At 34.1% G+C, this 17665-nt stretch overlaps 2 protein-coding genes across 9 annotated transcripts in view; both read left to right on the forward strand.

Moving 5' to 3' along the window:
* LOC127881363 (cyclin-dependent kinase 14-like) overlaps nt 1-17665 on the forward strand; it is a 109446-nt gene that overhangs the window by 35868 nt on the left and 55913 nt on the right. The window lies entirely within an intron of this gene.
* On the forward strand, nt 755-5180 carry LOC127881370 (uncharacterized). Its single transcript, XM_052429157.1, has 6 exons — nt 755-1504; nt 2489-2641; nt 3141-3377; nt 3686-3743; nt 4448-4607; nt 5067-5180. Exons 1-6 carry the CDS (start codon nt 1479-1481, stop codon nt 5084-5086), a joined length of 654 nt encoding a protein of 217 aa, XP_052285117.1. The 5' UTR covers nt 755-1478; the 3' UTR covers nt 5087-5180.

Here is a 17665-nt window from a genome sequence, read left to right on the forward strand (position 1 = left end):
AGTTCCTCCTTGGCCCTTACATTCTGCCCTAGAGAATAAGAGACCGGGCATAGTCTGCAGCCATACGTCTGACATGAGTGACAGAATACCCATAGCTGATATTCGCCATAAAAACTATATGATCAGCCAGTTTTCTTTCCTCCTCACATGACAAAAGTCTCTCTGCTCCATGTTTTGCAGTCAATGCCAACATTTTGCCTTGTTCTGTCCCTTAAGGTTGACTCGGGGACATTGTAGACTTGTGAGGCTCTGTACACAGACATTCCTCCAAGGGTAGCATCAAATGCTCTCATGAGGTTGTCCTTATCATAAGGCTTGTTCCTTTGATTCGCATATCTAATCTAAAGAAAGAGTTTCTGCTAAGTTAAGCCTTCAAATCAAACTAAATTATTGAAGTGTTTATTGAGCCTGACCTATAGAAAAAAAAACGGTGGTGTGTAACCCCCTCCAAAATAAGAAATAATAGTGTGTGACCTAATACTTGTTAGCAGACGAACTCAAAAAGTGAAAAAGTTGAACGGAAATTCTCATCTTAAGATTGATTTTTACGATATTTTGGTTTAAAATGACGTTTTACATCGTTTTTGGGTATTTACTTTCCAAAAATTGATTCATTCTTGCAGCAAAAGTTGTTTTCTGTCAGATTTGACAAGTGGGTCACGCAGGTTTGTTTATAAACACAATCCAGAGGGCGCCATTGAAATACCGCGAAGCAAACCAACTGGGGAGACAACCAGGTTTGAGTATATATATGATCCAGAATTCACTGTCCAGGAATTTCTGTTACATCTCAAAGAATCACATTTTACCTTAACTTCCTGCTGTTTGTGCATGTAGTTTCTTATTTCATGGATAAGTGCATTAAACTGGCGAATATCATCACTGGTAAATGTAATTACAGCTTTCCACGATCAGGGGAAAATCCACATAATGTGGTGAAAATGTGGACATTTTTTTAGATTTTTTTTGATAGTGCATAAATCGCGTTTAATGTTGCATCTTTATGCCGAGTTACGTCTTGAACAAAGTAAATAATCAATAAACAGATGGAACCCCTAAAGCATGCTTACAAAATAGAAGAGCCTCTGTAAACCATTTAAAAGAAAAATAGATTTTTAAATTGGTCCTTCGAGACGTAATTTTCGAGTCCAATTTGTTACGTCTTTAGAGATATAAGTTTTACACTTAAGTCTGTGTCTAATCAGTGCTTACAATGGTACGGTGTTGCCTTCAAAATACCTACAATCATCATCAGAATAAATCAATTTGGGGGGTAACGTTACATTTCCGCTATTTCTAAAAATAAAATCGGGCGACCTTTTGTGTCCAAAATGTTACGTCTCGAAAAATCAATTTTTTTACGATAACGCTGTTTACTTTCACATATCGGTTGCGCAAAGGCGCCGGAAAATAACTGCACACATTATTTGATGACGTAGAACGCATTCAACGAATTTGTGTACACAAAAGCTGACAACATGGCCGAATCTTCGACACGAGTTCGGTAAGTGAAGAGAGTTACGTCTGAAATAACCTAACCTAGCCTTAAACATCCGAGTTTTTTTGTGAAACGACATGCCTTAGGTATCGTTTTATTGTTTTAAAGTAATTCGAATAGAATTATGATTTGACTTTGGTACGAAAATAAAATGCAAATGAATAAAGGACGACAGAACTGCAAGATTCAATGGCGATGTTCAAAATAGACGTCGTGTCCAAGTTACATCTTAGGAATGAAAATGCATTTAGTCGTCTTTGTTGTCTGCTACGACTTATATTTTCCCACATACTTGTGCCTGGATGGAAACAAATTAGAGATTACCCTGTTCCATGTTTTAAATTGTTATGTTTAACCAAATACAGTGTTTGAACAAAAGATGTAACGTGGACTACATTTTCGACATAAACGATGTAACTTGGACTACAATTAATTGGGAAACCCGTCGTGTCCTAGTTACATGCCATGTCTTATCAGAAGGCAATTTCTGATCATTTAATTGTTGGGAAGAAAATCATCATGACATTTTTAATCCATTCCATCCTGAGTTGTTTCCCTATTTATTTCATACAATAAATTAACTATACACTGTTCTAATTGAGTTTGCTTTCTAAGATGTAACATTGATGCAATGAGTTGTGTCTTTGTTACAGGGACTTTTTTGTTTTGGTGTCAAAATTACATCTTCAATGTGCACAAGTAATAGTTGTATGTGCATCAAAGTGTTATAAGTACTTTAAATGGTTGCAGTGCAGGTAAGTTCATACATTGATCAGCAATGCTTTTTCTTTTATCTGAATTTAACAAACACATGTTTTTCCTGATGTCTGTGCCAAGAGATGTAACTGGACACTAGCAATTGATGTCCATGTTACGTCTGATGCACGTTTGTGGTCCTACCATACATACACATTGGTTCAAAACAAATAAACATAGACATATTCAGTGTTCATAAGTTTTATGTATGTATAAGTATGTGTTTTACGACAGGGAGCTCGAACAGTCTCTGTGTAAGCAGACCAAGAAGTCGGCCATTGACCAAACCGAGCAGCCATCCAGTGACCAGACAGCCAATGACCCGACCAAGCAGCCAGCCAGTGACCAGACAGAGCACATAGCCAGTGACCAGATGACTTCATTCAGGTACATCATTTTAATACTATTCTAATTAAGAAAATAGAATAGTGTTGTGACGAGTGATGGGGTTTACGTCGCTTTTTAACAGCTTCGGTCATATCATGGCGGTCAGTGCATCTACCATGCTTTCCTGGCTTTCTCACACCAGTACTTACACCACTTCTTTCCATATCGCTGACTTCATACTCACATAATCTAAGAATTGTAGGTGAGTGACATATTTTCATTGCCGGAAAGAAGTTCGACCCGACCGGATCTCGAACCGGATACTCAATAGTTAGTTTCACCAAAGCTACAATATTTAAGTTATGTTATTTAGGTTATGGTAGATATCATCTCGGGCTCTGACAGTGTGGGTTAGAGTCCAAGTCGGGGTAAGAACTTCTGTGTGGGATGCTTTCCACTTACCTGTGTTTGTGGTTCTACCATACATACACATTGGTTTAAAACATAAACATTCAAAAAGGTATTAGGTATGTATTTATAAGTATGTGTTATACCATAGGGAGCTTGAGCAGTCTCTGTGGAATTGGACTGAGCAGTCATCCAGCAACCAGTCAGAGCAGTCAGTCAGAAACCAGACAGAGCATTCTGATAGTGACCAACTCGAGCAGTTGGCGAGCAAGCAGACCAAGCAGTCAGCCAGTAACTATGTCGAGATGTTACCCAGTGATGAAACTGTAAAGAAGTTCAATGATGTGACCAGACAACCACCAAGCTCCAATACTGAACAGATAATCAGGTACATTTATATACTAGATTTATTATGCTTTAAGAAGTTTATTTTAATCTGATATTTTTTTTCCCAGTTTTTAAATTCAAGACAACTTGCAGGTCTCTCTCTCTCTCTTCCCCTAATTTAAGCATTGTAGTAAGCAGTTACTATACACTCAATATTGGAATACCCTTACCCAGGAAATGTATGTTCATGTATAAATGATCACTGTGATACATGTAGAAACTAATGAGTGTTTGAAAAGGTACTTGTCTTAATAAAAAATAATAGACTAAGGTGATAGATATAAATATTGTATTAAATCATTACCATAGGATTTGTGCTGGAGATTACATATTGATCAAACATGGTAGAAGTTTTCTTCCTGGTGTAGTGAGTAATCATTTTGTTGGGGTTAATCGTTAGTCCAGTTTATTGTTTCTGTTCCATTGTTTTCAAGTACTTCAACCCTTTGCAGTATAAAATGAAATTGAAAATGCCATGTGTGGATAGCATGAATCAGCCGGCTGATCTTGTTTCATGCTATTCACTACTAATCTTTATACTGGTATAATCTATATAGTGGTATGCAAAACAAAATTTGTTATGTCTATGAAATGTGTACCATTGGAACTGTTTTTTTTAAATTGAGTAGTAACATAAAAGATGGGTATATGCTGCAAAGGGTTAATGTCATTCACAGTTATTTTTAAGAATTCATTTTCTTTCTAGTTTGAAACTATATTGAACTGTCTTTGAAATTTGAAATCAATGTCTGGCAAACTTTTAATATGTTTGTATACATGTATATATTTAATAAATTTATAATTTGATTTTTGGAGATAATTCAGAATTTCAAATAAAGGTGTTTTTTTAATGAGACAATTTCTTGTTCCAAACCATAAACGACACTTAAGTACTGAAGTGAGCATTTAATAGGAAGCAGCTAAACATGCCATTGAATCAAGCAAGCATTTGTTTTAAAGCTAGAAACACCTTACTTGTTATAAGTAACAATAGTATAGAAGCTTTTGTTTTACTATATAAGCAGCAACTTTAACTCAATAGTTAACAACTAAACATGTATTACATTTTAGGTGGATGAATGGCCGTGGGTCATATTCTTCAAGAAATATAAAGATAATGCATGGGTTATGAATGAAATAAGGCATACCATCCTTCAATCAGATATCCAGAGAAAGTTGGAACCACCTAAAGTGTCCAAGCTAGGTCGTCGGCTACTTTACAGATTTGAAAGTAAGTTGAAGTATTTAATGTTACATTAAGTATGCATCAACTGTGACATGTACATTGTAAATGTACTGTGGCCTAATGGTTAAGGTGTCCGCCTTGGGACCGGGAGGTTGAAGGTTCGAGCCCAAGAGGGAGCGTTTGTCCAGGAAATGTTTCTTTTGGGACTTATTATAAAATGGCCAGTTCCTGAGCCGCGAGCTAGTTAAATTAATGGTTAGTGACTGAAATCCGTCTGGCATCTTGCCTAGTGATAGAAGTTGGGAGGTACTTGGTATAATCAGTTGGAAGTGTCTCATAAGCCAGACTGACTTACCCTTTTAATAGGGGTGACACTATAATAAACAAAACCTTTACCTACATACATTTGTTTTCTCAGATTTTGAAGCATTTCCCCCGTCTTTGACTTTATTTTGACTTCTTGTTTTGAATTTTAAAAATATGTAACTCATCCTATATTTCCAGGTTACAAGGAAGACAAGTGAAGCAGAGAGAGAGGGAGAAATACCATGTTTGCAGTTTAGAGTTTGCTGTTGTTTTAGTCTGTGAAAATCTCAGAATAAATAATATGTTAATTACTATCTGTCTCCTTAAAAGCTATTATTTTTTTATTACCCTGCAAGTTAAAATCCGTTTATCTGATTGGTCAATATGCACTGAATATAGTTTAATATTCCTTGTCATTCATATATTGATATAAAATCAGATTTGTGGTTTAATTTTTGAAGGTGTTTAGCCCCTTTTAAGTTCTGTAATGTGCTTAGTTTTTTATTTTGAAAAGTGAACCAATTAACTAACCAATTAGCTAACCAATTAGTTAACATTGTTTAATGCAGGTTGGAATTAATGCTGAAATATAGGAGCTTTCAGCATTTCTTTCAATCAGCATTAAACTACATACATGAAAAGGTGAAAATAGGATAAACTTCGGTTATCTCTTCGCAATTTGTCTGATTTCTTTGACATCGAGATAACGAGAGTCATTTTGTCGTCCAATGTTAGTCTCTGATTTCTAAAAACATGTCAGAATTGTCATTTATAATCAAGAATTATGAACTGCTATCGTTTTAAATGTTTCTAAGTAACTAGTCTTTCATTTGGAATCAAAGAAAGGAAAAACTTTTGATTATTTTAATGTTTTTTATTGAATAAATGTTCAATTTTTGTGTCCAGTTACATCTTCGATTAAAATTGCACATATTTTAATGTCATGGCACTTTGGAGTGGAAAATCTATGCTAGGAACATGAAGTTGTTGGTAATTCAAGAAAGGAATGAATCTCATTAGAACTGTTCATCTATTTCCAAAATTAAAGGCATAAAATTCCATCGAGTCCATGTTACATCTCCAAATTCAGGGAAAACAAAACATCATAATATAAGGGTACACATCTTAAATATGAATTTGACAATTTCACAGTACAACCGTCTTATTTCAATACAAATATTCACATCATTTTATTTTAAGTATCATGTTGTGAAAATCCTGGACACCAAACATTTTGAGATGTAACAGAAATTCCTGGACAACGAATTCTGGATCATATATGATTGAATAAGATGATGCATGATGAACGCCAAATGGCATGGCATTGTACATCAACTGTTAATAACGGAGTTATGGCCCTTTGTATCTTGAAAAAATGCTTTTTTGAGTGTCAAATATAACACTTTTGTGTCCAGAAGCATATTTGGGGGGGATATCAATTCAAGGAATTTGCTTGTTTTGTTAGTAATATGTTGTTCCTTTAACATTAATAATTTCAATTAAAGAGATTTAAAATTAATTGTCATGGTAATAGTCTGTAAATAGACATGCAAAGTTGCAAACTCAACCTTTGCTCTTTTACAATACCTGTTGTAAGGTTCTTTAATCTCACGTGGCATTACCTCTTGAAATAAGTCTATTCCTTTAAAAGCTAAGTAAGGGTTTCTGATCACCAAAATTGCATATGGCTGGCAAGATTTTTATCAACACCACTGCTCAGTTTTAACAATTCCAATACAGTATGTCTTATTTTGACAAGATTTTTGCTAATAGTAGTCTTTCTTTCGCCGTGTCATAATGGATAAGGTGTCCACCTAACAATTGGGAGGTCACGGGTTTTATCCTCACTCTGGAAGCATTTTCTAGATCTTCCCCAAAGACACCAAGTACTGGTTATCGGTCCAGGAAACGGACTCAAGAGCGTTTCTATAAGCCTGAGGCTTTCAATGCAACAACAACAACAACAACATTTATTAGCTCTTAAGCATACAATTGCTTTTTAGCCAATGCATTATACATAAAACACAAGTGTAATGACATGGATAATAATTTTTATGAAATTAGGTAATAATTATAAAAATGATGTAATGGAGGAAGTTAACAAATATTTTACCGATTCATAACATAGGATATGTTCTTCTAACATCGATAATGATAGTTGTTAATAAAAGAATGAGACAAAGAGTACATTGTTCTGCATAATATGTTTCATTTAAACATTCATATTGATTATTGATTATATTGATTATAATGCGAACAAGCTAAAATAAATAGGTTTAAACTGAATATAAGAGTGAAATGATAAGTTAACAAATCATGTATGCGGTCACAGTTGCATCCCAAGATATTCAAATATAGACCTCCAATTTGCCAACTCTTATGTTTATCGTCCAAACAGTTACAAGTATGCTGATGAGGGACGGGTTACAGGTGGAGCTATGTATGTGTCAACATCATGAAACTTGGTGATGATGTTTGTGTTGATAATGTTTGGATCATTAAATATAACCAGCCAGATGGCTTGAAATGTTATTGTTTAAAATAAGATATTATTGCATGCAAAATATTCAAATTTTAATAAACTGTTAAGAAAGCCAATTAGTTGTTTATTGAAGTGAAAAAATCAATATTATTCAAACTAAAAAGAATCAGTATTTCTTAAATTATATTCATTGCAACATTGCTGATGTTCGGCTGCAGGCAACCAACTTTGAGATTTAATCAATATGTTTATGTTCTATACCATAAACAATCGTACAACACTGTACAGTGGTACAGAGAAAACTCTTTGATGTAATATAAGAAATAGTAAACTCCATGTTGGTCCCAATGGCATAATAGTGACCAGCCAGACAGTCACAAACTGTATATGGACCATACGGCCCTCAGTGGGGCTATCATCAGTATTGAGACACCTGAGAGGTTTCATGGAATGGAATGAGTGGGGCTTGATTGAATTTGAAAAACGATTCTTTCTGTACATTTGATGATGGCAACCATACAGTACTTCTGGCAGATATTGTTTATATTTTATCCTAGGCATCTTAATTCCAGATGTTGTTATAATCCCGGCCAGGCAACTAGCTTTTCAAGCCTTAAACAATCCAGTGCCATTAAAATTAGGGACAGTGTAACAATGTTCAGTTTGGTAATATTAATATATTAAGGCATAACTTTGCCCTTGGAAATGAACTCAATTCAAAATGGCCTCTCAAAATAAGACATACTGTATTGGAATTGTTAAAACTGAGCAGTGGTGTTGATAAAATTTATATTATTTATCTTTTAAGAAATTTTAAGATACATATCACAGGCATGCCCATGGTTTTGGGTCGGCACTCTTTAGATGGGAAACAATAACACTAAATATGGTCGACAGTGCAGGCAACAATTGTAAAAAGATATTTTCCATCCCTGACTGCCATTACTGACATGAAGTAATTTAACTGTAATATGTCTGGAAACAGTGTAAGTCACACTTTTCTAAATATTGATTTATTCATGCATATGTATATATATGTCATACAAGTACAGATAATACAATACAGTCAATTTACAACATTTAACAATTGGAAAACAATAATCACAGGTTTTGGATCACAATGCATTGATATATCATTGATATATATGATATATATTTTGAATATCACAGTCAAAGTTAATCATTTTAATTCAGTTACAAGTAAATAGTCAGTGTATTTGGCAGAGCTCTGAAATAACAAGTAGTTACAAGATTTTGAAATCAAGACATGATATATATATACCACAGGATGTCCCATGAAAGGTTTGCAACATATTTCCAATGGGGCCCTATAGATGGGTGGAAAATGTACAAAAATGGTGGCATTAATACGCATAAAAATATCATTAATTTAATTTTGAGACTAATAAAAGTCTTGAGATCAAATAGTAATTAGCATATATTATTAGAGAGCATTAGTTACACAATGTATACTACTATCTTGTCATCACATTTAAATGTACATACAAATACTTTATTGATGACTTATTTGAACATAAATATATATATAGTAACAAATAAAATCAGCATCTTCTTTCAATTTCGATCATATTGTCTGTGAGAGAAGTTTTCACTCTGTTTTCAAATTCATATTTATTCTTTTATAAATTTTTTTACATCAGCAGGTAAACAGTTCCAGTCTTTGATTGTTTATAATTAAAAGTAGTGTTGGTAAAACCATTCACTTGAGGACATTGAGGTAAATAAAAGTTATCTTTACTGGTAAAACCATTCACTTGAGGACATTGAGGTAAATAAAAGTTATCTTTACTATGTCTACTGTCATCCCTATGTATATCAGACACTAAACTAAAATTATTATACAAAAAAGGTCATGTTAGAAGGACATTTCTTGTTAACAATTTTATAAACATGGTTGAGTGTTATTTGCTTAACTCTGTTTTGAACATTTAACCAACCAATACTACTAAAATCTCAAAATTTCAAACATGTTCTAGAGTCATATCCATGAATAAATTTAACAACTTTATTCTGTACAACTTGTAATCTATTTTTTAACTGTTTACTAATACCATTGTACTATGAAGCGCTAGCATAGTCAAAATGGCATTGAACCAATGAGTTACATAACAATTTACTTAATTCCATATTTGAACAGTGGTTTTGTCTATACAAGAACAGGAGTGTAGCTGCTATTAGGCACAGAAGGCCTGGGCCTACAAATTTTTTTGAAACATGAAAAAATTATAATTGCTTCAACTTCGAAAAACGCATTAAAATGTTGACCCTGAAGGTGGTGAGGTGTAAGAAATCTGCATTTCATATTAACATGATCCTCAGGCAATGGATTCTGGTCTTGTTCAAAGGACATATCTTTCAATTATCAACTCTACTTCTTTCTATATAGACATGCAGACAGTATTATTGGAAAGATTTCCCATGGTTTGACTTGTGAATAAGTGAGTGTTACAATTTTAAATGTTTCTCTGTTCCATATTGTTTTAAAATTTAGTTCTCTGGTATAAAGATAATACAGTAAAATTTAGTTCTCTGACTTTGAGATAAAAAAGTAAAGTATCAAAGAAATACAGGCCAAAGTCTTATATTTTCTTACCTTATTATTTGTCTAAATATGCTTTAAATCTAACTACAGGCGTTATAGGATTAAAACAATTTCCGGGGGAGGACCCCCACACACACACCCGGTTTTTATGTAACATATTCGGGCCTACAGCTCAAAAGATGCTAGCTACGCCCCTGAAGAATCTTATTCTTGAGTTCACCTTTTTAATAATATTATTAACAATGGATGTAGCAGAAAGATCAGTGTCGAATATTGAACCAAGGTGTTCAACAGATGATTGACAAACAATAGTGTGATCATTACATTTTACATTAAAATTATGAAGTTTAGATTTCCTTTTGGAACCAAACACTATACATTCAGTTTTTCCAAGGTGTAAAGACAGTTTGTTATCAACTAACCATTTAATACAATTTTCAAGTTCTTTACAAACAACACTACTGATGATACTAGGATATTTGTGAAAATAAAGGATGACACTTTCATCAGCATATAGAATAAGTTTACATAAATACATAATCAAAAATCACTAATATCCTATATCAGTGTTAAGGCATTATGAAATGGAAATGGGTGTGACAAGTAACAAGAACTCTACACATTTACATCACAAAACATATGATATCTACAATTACTGGATATAATATATATGTTGAAAGTTAATATAAAGAGGGCAATACAAAAGAATGTACAAAAGTAGTAATAAAGACAAAACAACCAGTTTACAATGTTAAAATTTATGCAGTTGTTGGCAATAAGAGAACACTTTCCATTCTTAACTTTGAATTTTGCAAGTGTAAATACATGTATGTAAATCAGAACACAAGAATTTGTACCCAGGTCACTTTGAGCTATATAAGTGTCCAATGTTTACACTCAGTGAATTTGTAAAACCAACTTATATGTGCTAACTGTCTGTCCGAAAACTTAAACATTTCCTATAACATTTGCAATATTGAAGATAGCAACTTGATATTTGGCATACATGTGTATCTCATGGAGCTGCACATTTTGAGTACTGAAAGGTCAAGGTCATCCTTTAAGGTCAAATATACGGCTTCAAAGCGGCGCAATAGGGGGCATTATGTTTCTGACAAACACATCTCTTGTTTTTACATGGAAAACCACAGACATTGTTGTAATTTGCCACATATTAGGCATTGTGTATACATTTTTGAACTCAATTTTCCACACAATGAAACAACTTTTTAAAAAGGCACCAACAAATGTTCCTCCATCCCCTTTGCCCGCTAAACAAAAAATCAGTTTTTAGCTCCACTGGCCAAATTTGTTCAAATTATGCCTCTGGGTCAAATTTGACCCTGCCTGGGGGTCACAAAATTGAAAATTGCTTATTTAAGGCCTATTTTTTGAAAACTTTCAAAATCTTCTCGTCCATAACCATTGGGCCTAGGGCTATCAAATTTGGTATGTAGGGACATCTAATAGTCCTCAACCAAATTAGTTCAAATTATGCCCCTGGGGTCGAATTTGACCCTGCCCCGGGGGTCACAAAATTGAAAATTGCTTATTTTAGGCCTATTTTGTGAAAATTTTCTAAACCTCCTCGTCGATAACCATTAGGCCTAGGGCTATCAAATTTGGTATGTAGAGACATCAAATAGTCCTCTACCAAATGTGTTCAAATTATGCCCCTGGAGTCAAATTTGACACTGCCCCGGGGGTCACAAAATTGAACATATGCGTATATAGGGTCTATTTTGTGAAAACTTTACAAATTTCGTCCATAACCATTGGGCCTAGGGCTACCAACATTAGTATGTAGTGGCATCTTATAGTCCTCTACCAAGTTTGTTCAAATTATGCCCCTTGAGTCAAGTTTGACCCTGCGCCGAGGGTCACTACATTGAACATATGCTTATATAAGGCCTATTTTGTGAAAACTTTAAAAACTTCTTGTCCATAACTGTATGGCATAGGGCTACCAAATTTGGTATGTAGTGACATGTAATAGTTCTCTTCTTAGTTTGTTCAAATAATGCCCATGGGGTCAAATTTGAAACTGCCCCGGGGGTCACAAAATTGAATGCTTATAAAGTGCTTATTTTGTGAAAACTTCAAATATATTCTTGTCCATAGCCATTGGACCTAGGGCTACCAAATTTGGTATGTAATGACATCTTATAGTCCTCTACCAAGTTAGTTCAAATTATGCCCCTTGAGTCAAGTTTGATTCTGCGTCAAGGGTCACAACATTGAACATATGCTTATATAAGGCCTTTTTTGTGAAAACTTCAAAGATATTCTTGTCCATAGCCATCCGGCCTATGGCTATCAAATTTGGTATGTAGTGACATCTAATAGCCCTCTACCCTGCCCCAGGGATCACAAAATTGAACATATGCTTATATAATGCCTATTTAGTGAAAACTTAAAAGAAAATTCTTGTCCATAACCATTAGGCCTAGGGCTACACAATTTGGTATGTAGTATCATTGTATAGTCCTCTACTTAGTATGTTCAAATAATGCAGAAGGGGTCAAATTTGACCTTTCCCTGGGTGCCACAAAATCGATTATATTTATGAATTATGCCCCTGGGGTTAAATTTGACCCAGCCCAGGGGGTCACAAAAGTGTACGTGTGCTTAAATAGGGCCTATATTTAAGTATTTGCACATGCCGAGAATATTTGTTTCAGCCTTTTTTTCAGCAGTGGAGCGATACAGGGCCATTGTGGCCCTCTTGTTTATAAGAATATGTCAAAATGGGCAAAAGTCAGGGACAATACTGTCTAAATGCCCTTTTAACAACTCTGGTGACATGCGGCTGTAGTATATTTTCTCTGTAAATTTACAGCAAAACACAAAATGTCATCATCATAAATGTATAGCTTACATGTATTTAAATATGATACAAGGTCTTACCTAGTATTTATACAAATTAACCTGGATATTTATGAAAAACAACATCTTCCTGTAAAGTGTAAAGAGAGAAGGCATTTGTTCACCAGTAACATTTATGATGTTCAGTACTGGTAAATTGCAAGCAACAAACATGAAAAATTCAGTTCCCAATTCATCGAGTTTTTTAAAAGTTCAACTTTGCTTAAAGGGGCCTTTTCACAGATTTTGGCATTTTTTAACTTATTCATTAAATGCTTTATATTGATAATTGTAAACATTGGATCGTAAAAGCTCCAGTAAAAAATCAAGAATAAAATTAAAAAAAGGAAAAGAACATTGCCCGGAGCAGGTTTCGAACCAGTGACCCCTGGAGTCCTGCCATAGTCCTGAAGTAAAAACGCTTTAGCCTACTGAGCTATTCCGCCGAGTACACATACTTGACCTATTTTATACGTTATATAAGCAATCTTCGTAGTTTCACAAAATTTAACGACAAAAACAGAACTCTCCAAATTATTCAATCGTTTCGCGTTGCAACGCTTTATAATTTTTAGGTTTTAAAATCGTCAAAAGATGCATATAATGCACTGTAACTCCAATATAAAGCGCTCCGTTATAACGCTGAATCCAATATAACGCGGAGGGTGCTTGGATCCCATTTTTTCTCCAACCTTCCATTTGATTTCTGATTCAATCTGTATTACGCAACTTCATGTATTTTCAGGCAATCGCAGTCTTGTTGATTGCTTTATTCAACCGTGCGTTGAACCGATTATATCGATAATCGCCTCGAGGTTAAACAACACCGACAGCTAATTGGTGTTAATCTGTTGTGTAATGTCAATAAAGGTGTGAAAAACTCGCGTGTCAGTGTTTATTACATGTATTCCTCATCAGAGCGGTTCATTGCGATAATTTCCATAAGTTATGTGCAAGCGGGATAGTTATACAATTCAAGTAATTCAAAACGATTGAAACATTCTTACTTTGATATGGTTGCAGTTTGACTATATGAAATGAGCGGCTGTGAAATATACTGCCTACTGTATAAAACGACTTCTTCTGTCATTTCATTATCATTCTAGAATTATGTCATTTAATCTTTCAGTTCGTGTATAAGAAATTAAATAATGCAGACGATTTATTTACATGCGAACGCAGTGTACCGGCAATTGTTAACAGAGTTTCACTTTCATTTTCGCGCGGTATCAGAAAGTCCCCGAGAAACACGTATTTTGCATGCGTATGACGCAATAAAACAATTTTTTGTACATGAGTCGTATTGCATTCAATCTAAATTTAAAGTCGCTCGTCCAATGAAAGCTCTGCCCCATAATGCACTGTACTCTTAACACTTCTGAAAATGGCATATATGCGTACGTTTGTGTTTACGAATTTCTTAAACATATATCGTCATTAATGTTCAAGATTATTATTTTTTAAGTGATGTTGCAATTTTATTGGATTATCGGATAAATGTGCACATAAGAAAAGCAGTATGTATACTGTTATCGATACGATTCGGTTTATATGCATGTATTTGCGTCAACACAGCATGGCAATATACATGACCTATATTAAAGGCTATTCTATACCTGTTTTTTTTTATAGCGCCCTGCAGTAAATGAGCTCAAAACCTATAACGCGGATCCGTTATAACGCTGTTTCGCGGCTTGGACCCCATTGACCGCGTTATATTGGAGTTACAGTGTGGCTATATTAGACCATGGTAAATGTTCAGTATTACTGTTTCCTCACAAATATCATAACTAAAACGAAAATTTGCGAATCTGAAACAACTTTTTTCAATTTTGTCAATTTACCAAAGCGTGAAAAGATCCCTTTAAGTAATAATGCATCAATGTTTATTCTAAAGAAAAAGAGTAATCATTTATGCCTAAACTGTTCTGCTGTCCAGTAGCAAGGACGTCATACACAAGCTTTACAACATTTATACTTTTAGTTACTTAACAATCTAAAATGAATGTCCATTCTAACTTTGCTGTTGTATTCTTCCCTCAAATCATACATGTTTCTTGCATAATTGAATGTTCATGTCCATGGATCACAATGTATATACAAACAAACGTTATTTTGAATTATCTTTCACAGTTATATATTTAATATTAGGTTAATTTTGGGATACACTCAAGCAAATATTAACATTTGTCTCTAAATGAATCATCCTCTGAAGCCCCCGATGGGATTCAAACCCATACCTCTTTCCTCTGGAGAGGAAAGTATTCTATCTTAAAATACAAGGGCATGTAAAAGGAAAACTAGCAATTTCAAAGGGACGTTTTCACAAATTAGACATGTATTGAAATTTGTTATTAAATACTTTAAATTGATAACATTTAAGCAAAATACATCAATAAAAAAAAGAAAGGAAGTCTTCCTTAACTGGGCTCGATCCATTGACCCTTAGAGTAAAAGCTTAAACCAATGGGCCATCAGTGCTCCCATATAGTCAGTGGTTTATTTTATACTTTATATAAGCAATCCTTGTAATGTCACAAAATCACATAAGAACTGCCCAAATTATTTTTTTCCAGTAGACTCTACGCTATAGTGATAAATGCAAACATTAGATCTAAAAAGCTGCAATAAAAAAAGAATAAAATTGAATAAAAATATAAAAGTAACCCTCAAACGGGCTCGAACCATTGACCCCATGGTGTAAAAGTCTACCGTTTGGACCACTCGGCCATCTATGCTCATACAATGAGTGATGTGTTTCATACTTTATCAAGTTTATGTAAGCAATCCTGGTATCTCACAAAATATAACGAAAACAGTCGATTTAATTTTTAAATTTATTTGATGTCAAAACTATAAGTACTCCTATCAGTATGTCAGTAATGGCATCTTAAAATTGTAACAAGTTTTTAAGTACGTTGTGGGAATTCACAGATCTACATTAAATTATAACTTAAAAATTATTACTTGTATTCTTGAAAAAGACGAGCTAAAACACACATTTTAATTTTTCCTCTTAACGAGGGGGCCGCCATCTTGTTCACTAATGTAGTTCCAAATCCAATATGACGGCCGCCTACGTACATCAGAGAGACGGTGTGGTGTAGCCCACTGTCCGATGCGTTCAGATTGCCTTGTTCAGTATCTCATGTTTTGCTAAAAAATGTTAATGATTTGTTTTTTTGTGTCACAATTTGCTTACATATTTGTGCTTGCTCCGTTTATCTTTTGAATATTACAAATGTCATGGTTATTGAAGACTTGTGTGCATTTTTTTAAGGATAATGTTTTGATTCGTGTAAGAGTGTGTATATTTATGCTCACAATAACAGATTAAGAGGGTTGACGTTTTGTGTCATGATTTACACCGTTGTCATGTTCTTATCAAGTTAAGAAACATTTGTCATTGTTATTATTGTTTGGGCTTAACATCCTGAAATACAAGTACATTTTGGTGAAGTCACATTCACGGATTGTGATGCACACTTTGGTTCAGTGTGGAATATTTGCAATACATCAGTTATTATGTGGAATTTACAGTGTAAATTCTAGTTCTGAGTGGAATATTTGCAATAGGAATCGTATTGTGGACTTTGCCATGGTGTCTTTTAGAGTTTGTTATCTTGTCTGTTGATTTAATTGAATAAAAAAGTTCATGAACATGGTTGAAATTTATCCGAAAGCATAATACGGTGTTTGGAAACAAATACAAAAATTGTTATCATCCTTGGACAAGTTCATTGGAAAAATCTTCTCTTGGCAACAGTCACTAATGTCCAAACCAAACATATGCACACAATTTGGCTTTCAAATGAATTAGCACATTTAAATAAAAAAGCTTTCTATTTTTAAATAATTTTCTCACTCTAAAATTGTATGCCTTAAACAAGTAGACAGATATTGTTCTGGTCAGTAAGTTAAATGACCCATGTCAGACAAGTCAGGCATACAATTTCCACACCTCTATGAACAATACTGATAATATTTTCTGATTTACATTTAATGTTTGTTGGAGAATCAAGTGAAATTTTAATGAGATTGATATAATGGCTATCCTAATGGTCTACACAGGAGGACATTAAAGCAGTGACATATTTATCAACATCATTAACAAAGACTGGGTAAATGAAAAACATTTTTTTATTGTTGATAAAAATAGCAGCAGAAGTTTAAAAAACAAATATCTGTTTTACCAAAAATAGTTAAAAATTCTCCCGAGCTTTTGCTGATGGCTCAATTTCCAGTGATTATGTGTTAGCAACAAAAAACAACAACATTAATCTCCAAGATGTGTCAGTTATTACAGGAAAACCATGTTTTTCAGCCTTTTTTCAGCTGCCTTTATTTTTGGCATTCAGGAAGAAATTCGTAGTGATCTTTACCATTAAGGAGTGGAATGCAAAAACTGCTGTATTATGCAAGTTATGTGTGCATGCCAGAATGTAAGGTGTAAATGTCTTTGGTGATCAAGTACATTATTCATCCGCACATCTAGGGATTTTATAGCCTGACCTAAACATGGCAGGGTGCCTGAAAAGGGGCAAGATGATATCTTTCTCAAGGTCTTATATCCAGTCTTCCATTCAGCACAATTTCATGATGTATATTCTTTATAACATATGATTGGATGTTCACAGAAAGAAATTCTGTGAAACCATTATTAATCGTCAGGCATTAATTTTCGTGTATTCCGTCAGTCGACCGATTGACGAATTCAAGATCCTAACGTTTATGTCCCATATTTGAACAAATTATAAAGACTGAATTACCAAAGGCATGAGGCCCTAAAATCCAACGTAATCCACGCATACATGCTCCGTCTGTTTCGTAATCAAGATTAATCCGGTTTTGACACAAAGGGTTTAGATTCACAGAGTACTGACACGT

The sequence above is a fragment of the Dreissena polymorpha genome, chromosome 5 (genome assembly GCF_020536995.1).
Source record: "Dreissena polymorpha isolate Duluth1 chromosome 5, UMN_Dpol_1.0, whole genome shotgun sequence".
NCBI classification, from domain to species: domain Eukaryota; kingdom Metazoa; phylum Mollusca; class Bivalvia; order Myida; family Dreissenidae; genus Dreissena; species Dreissena polymorpha.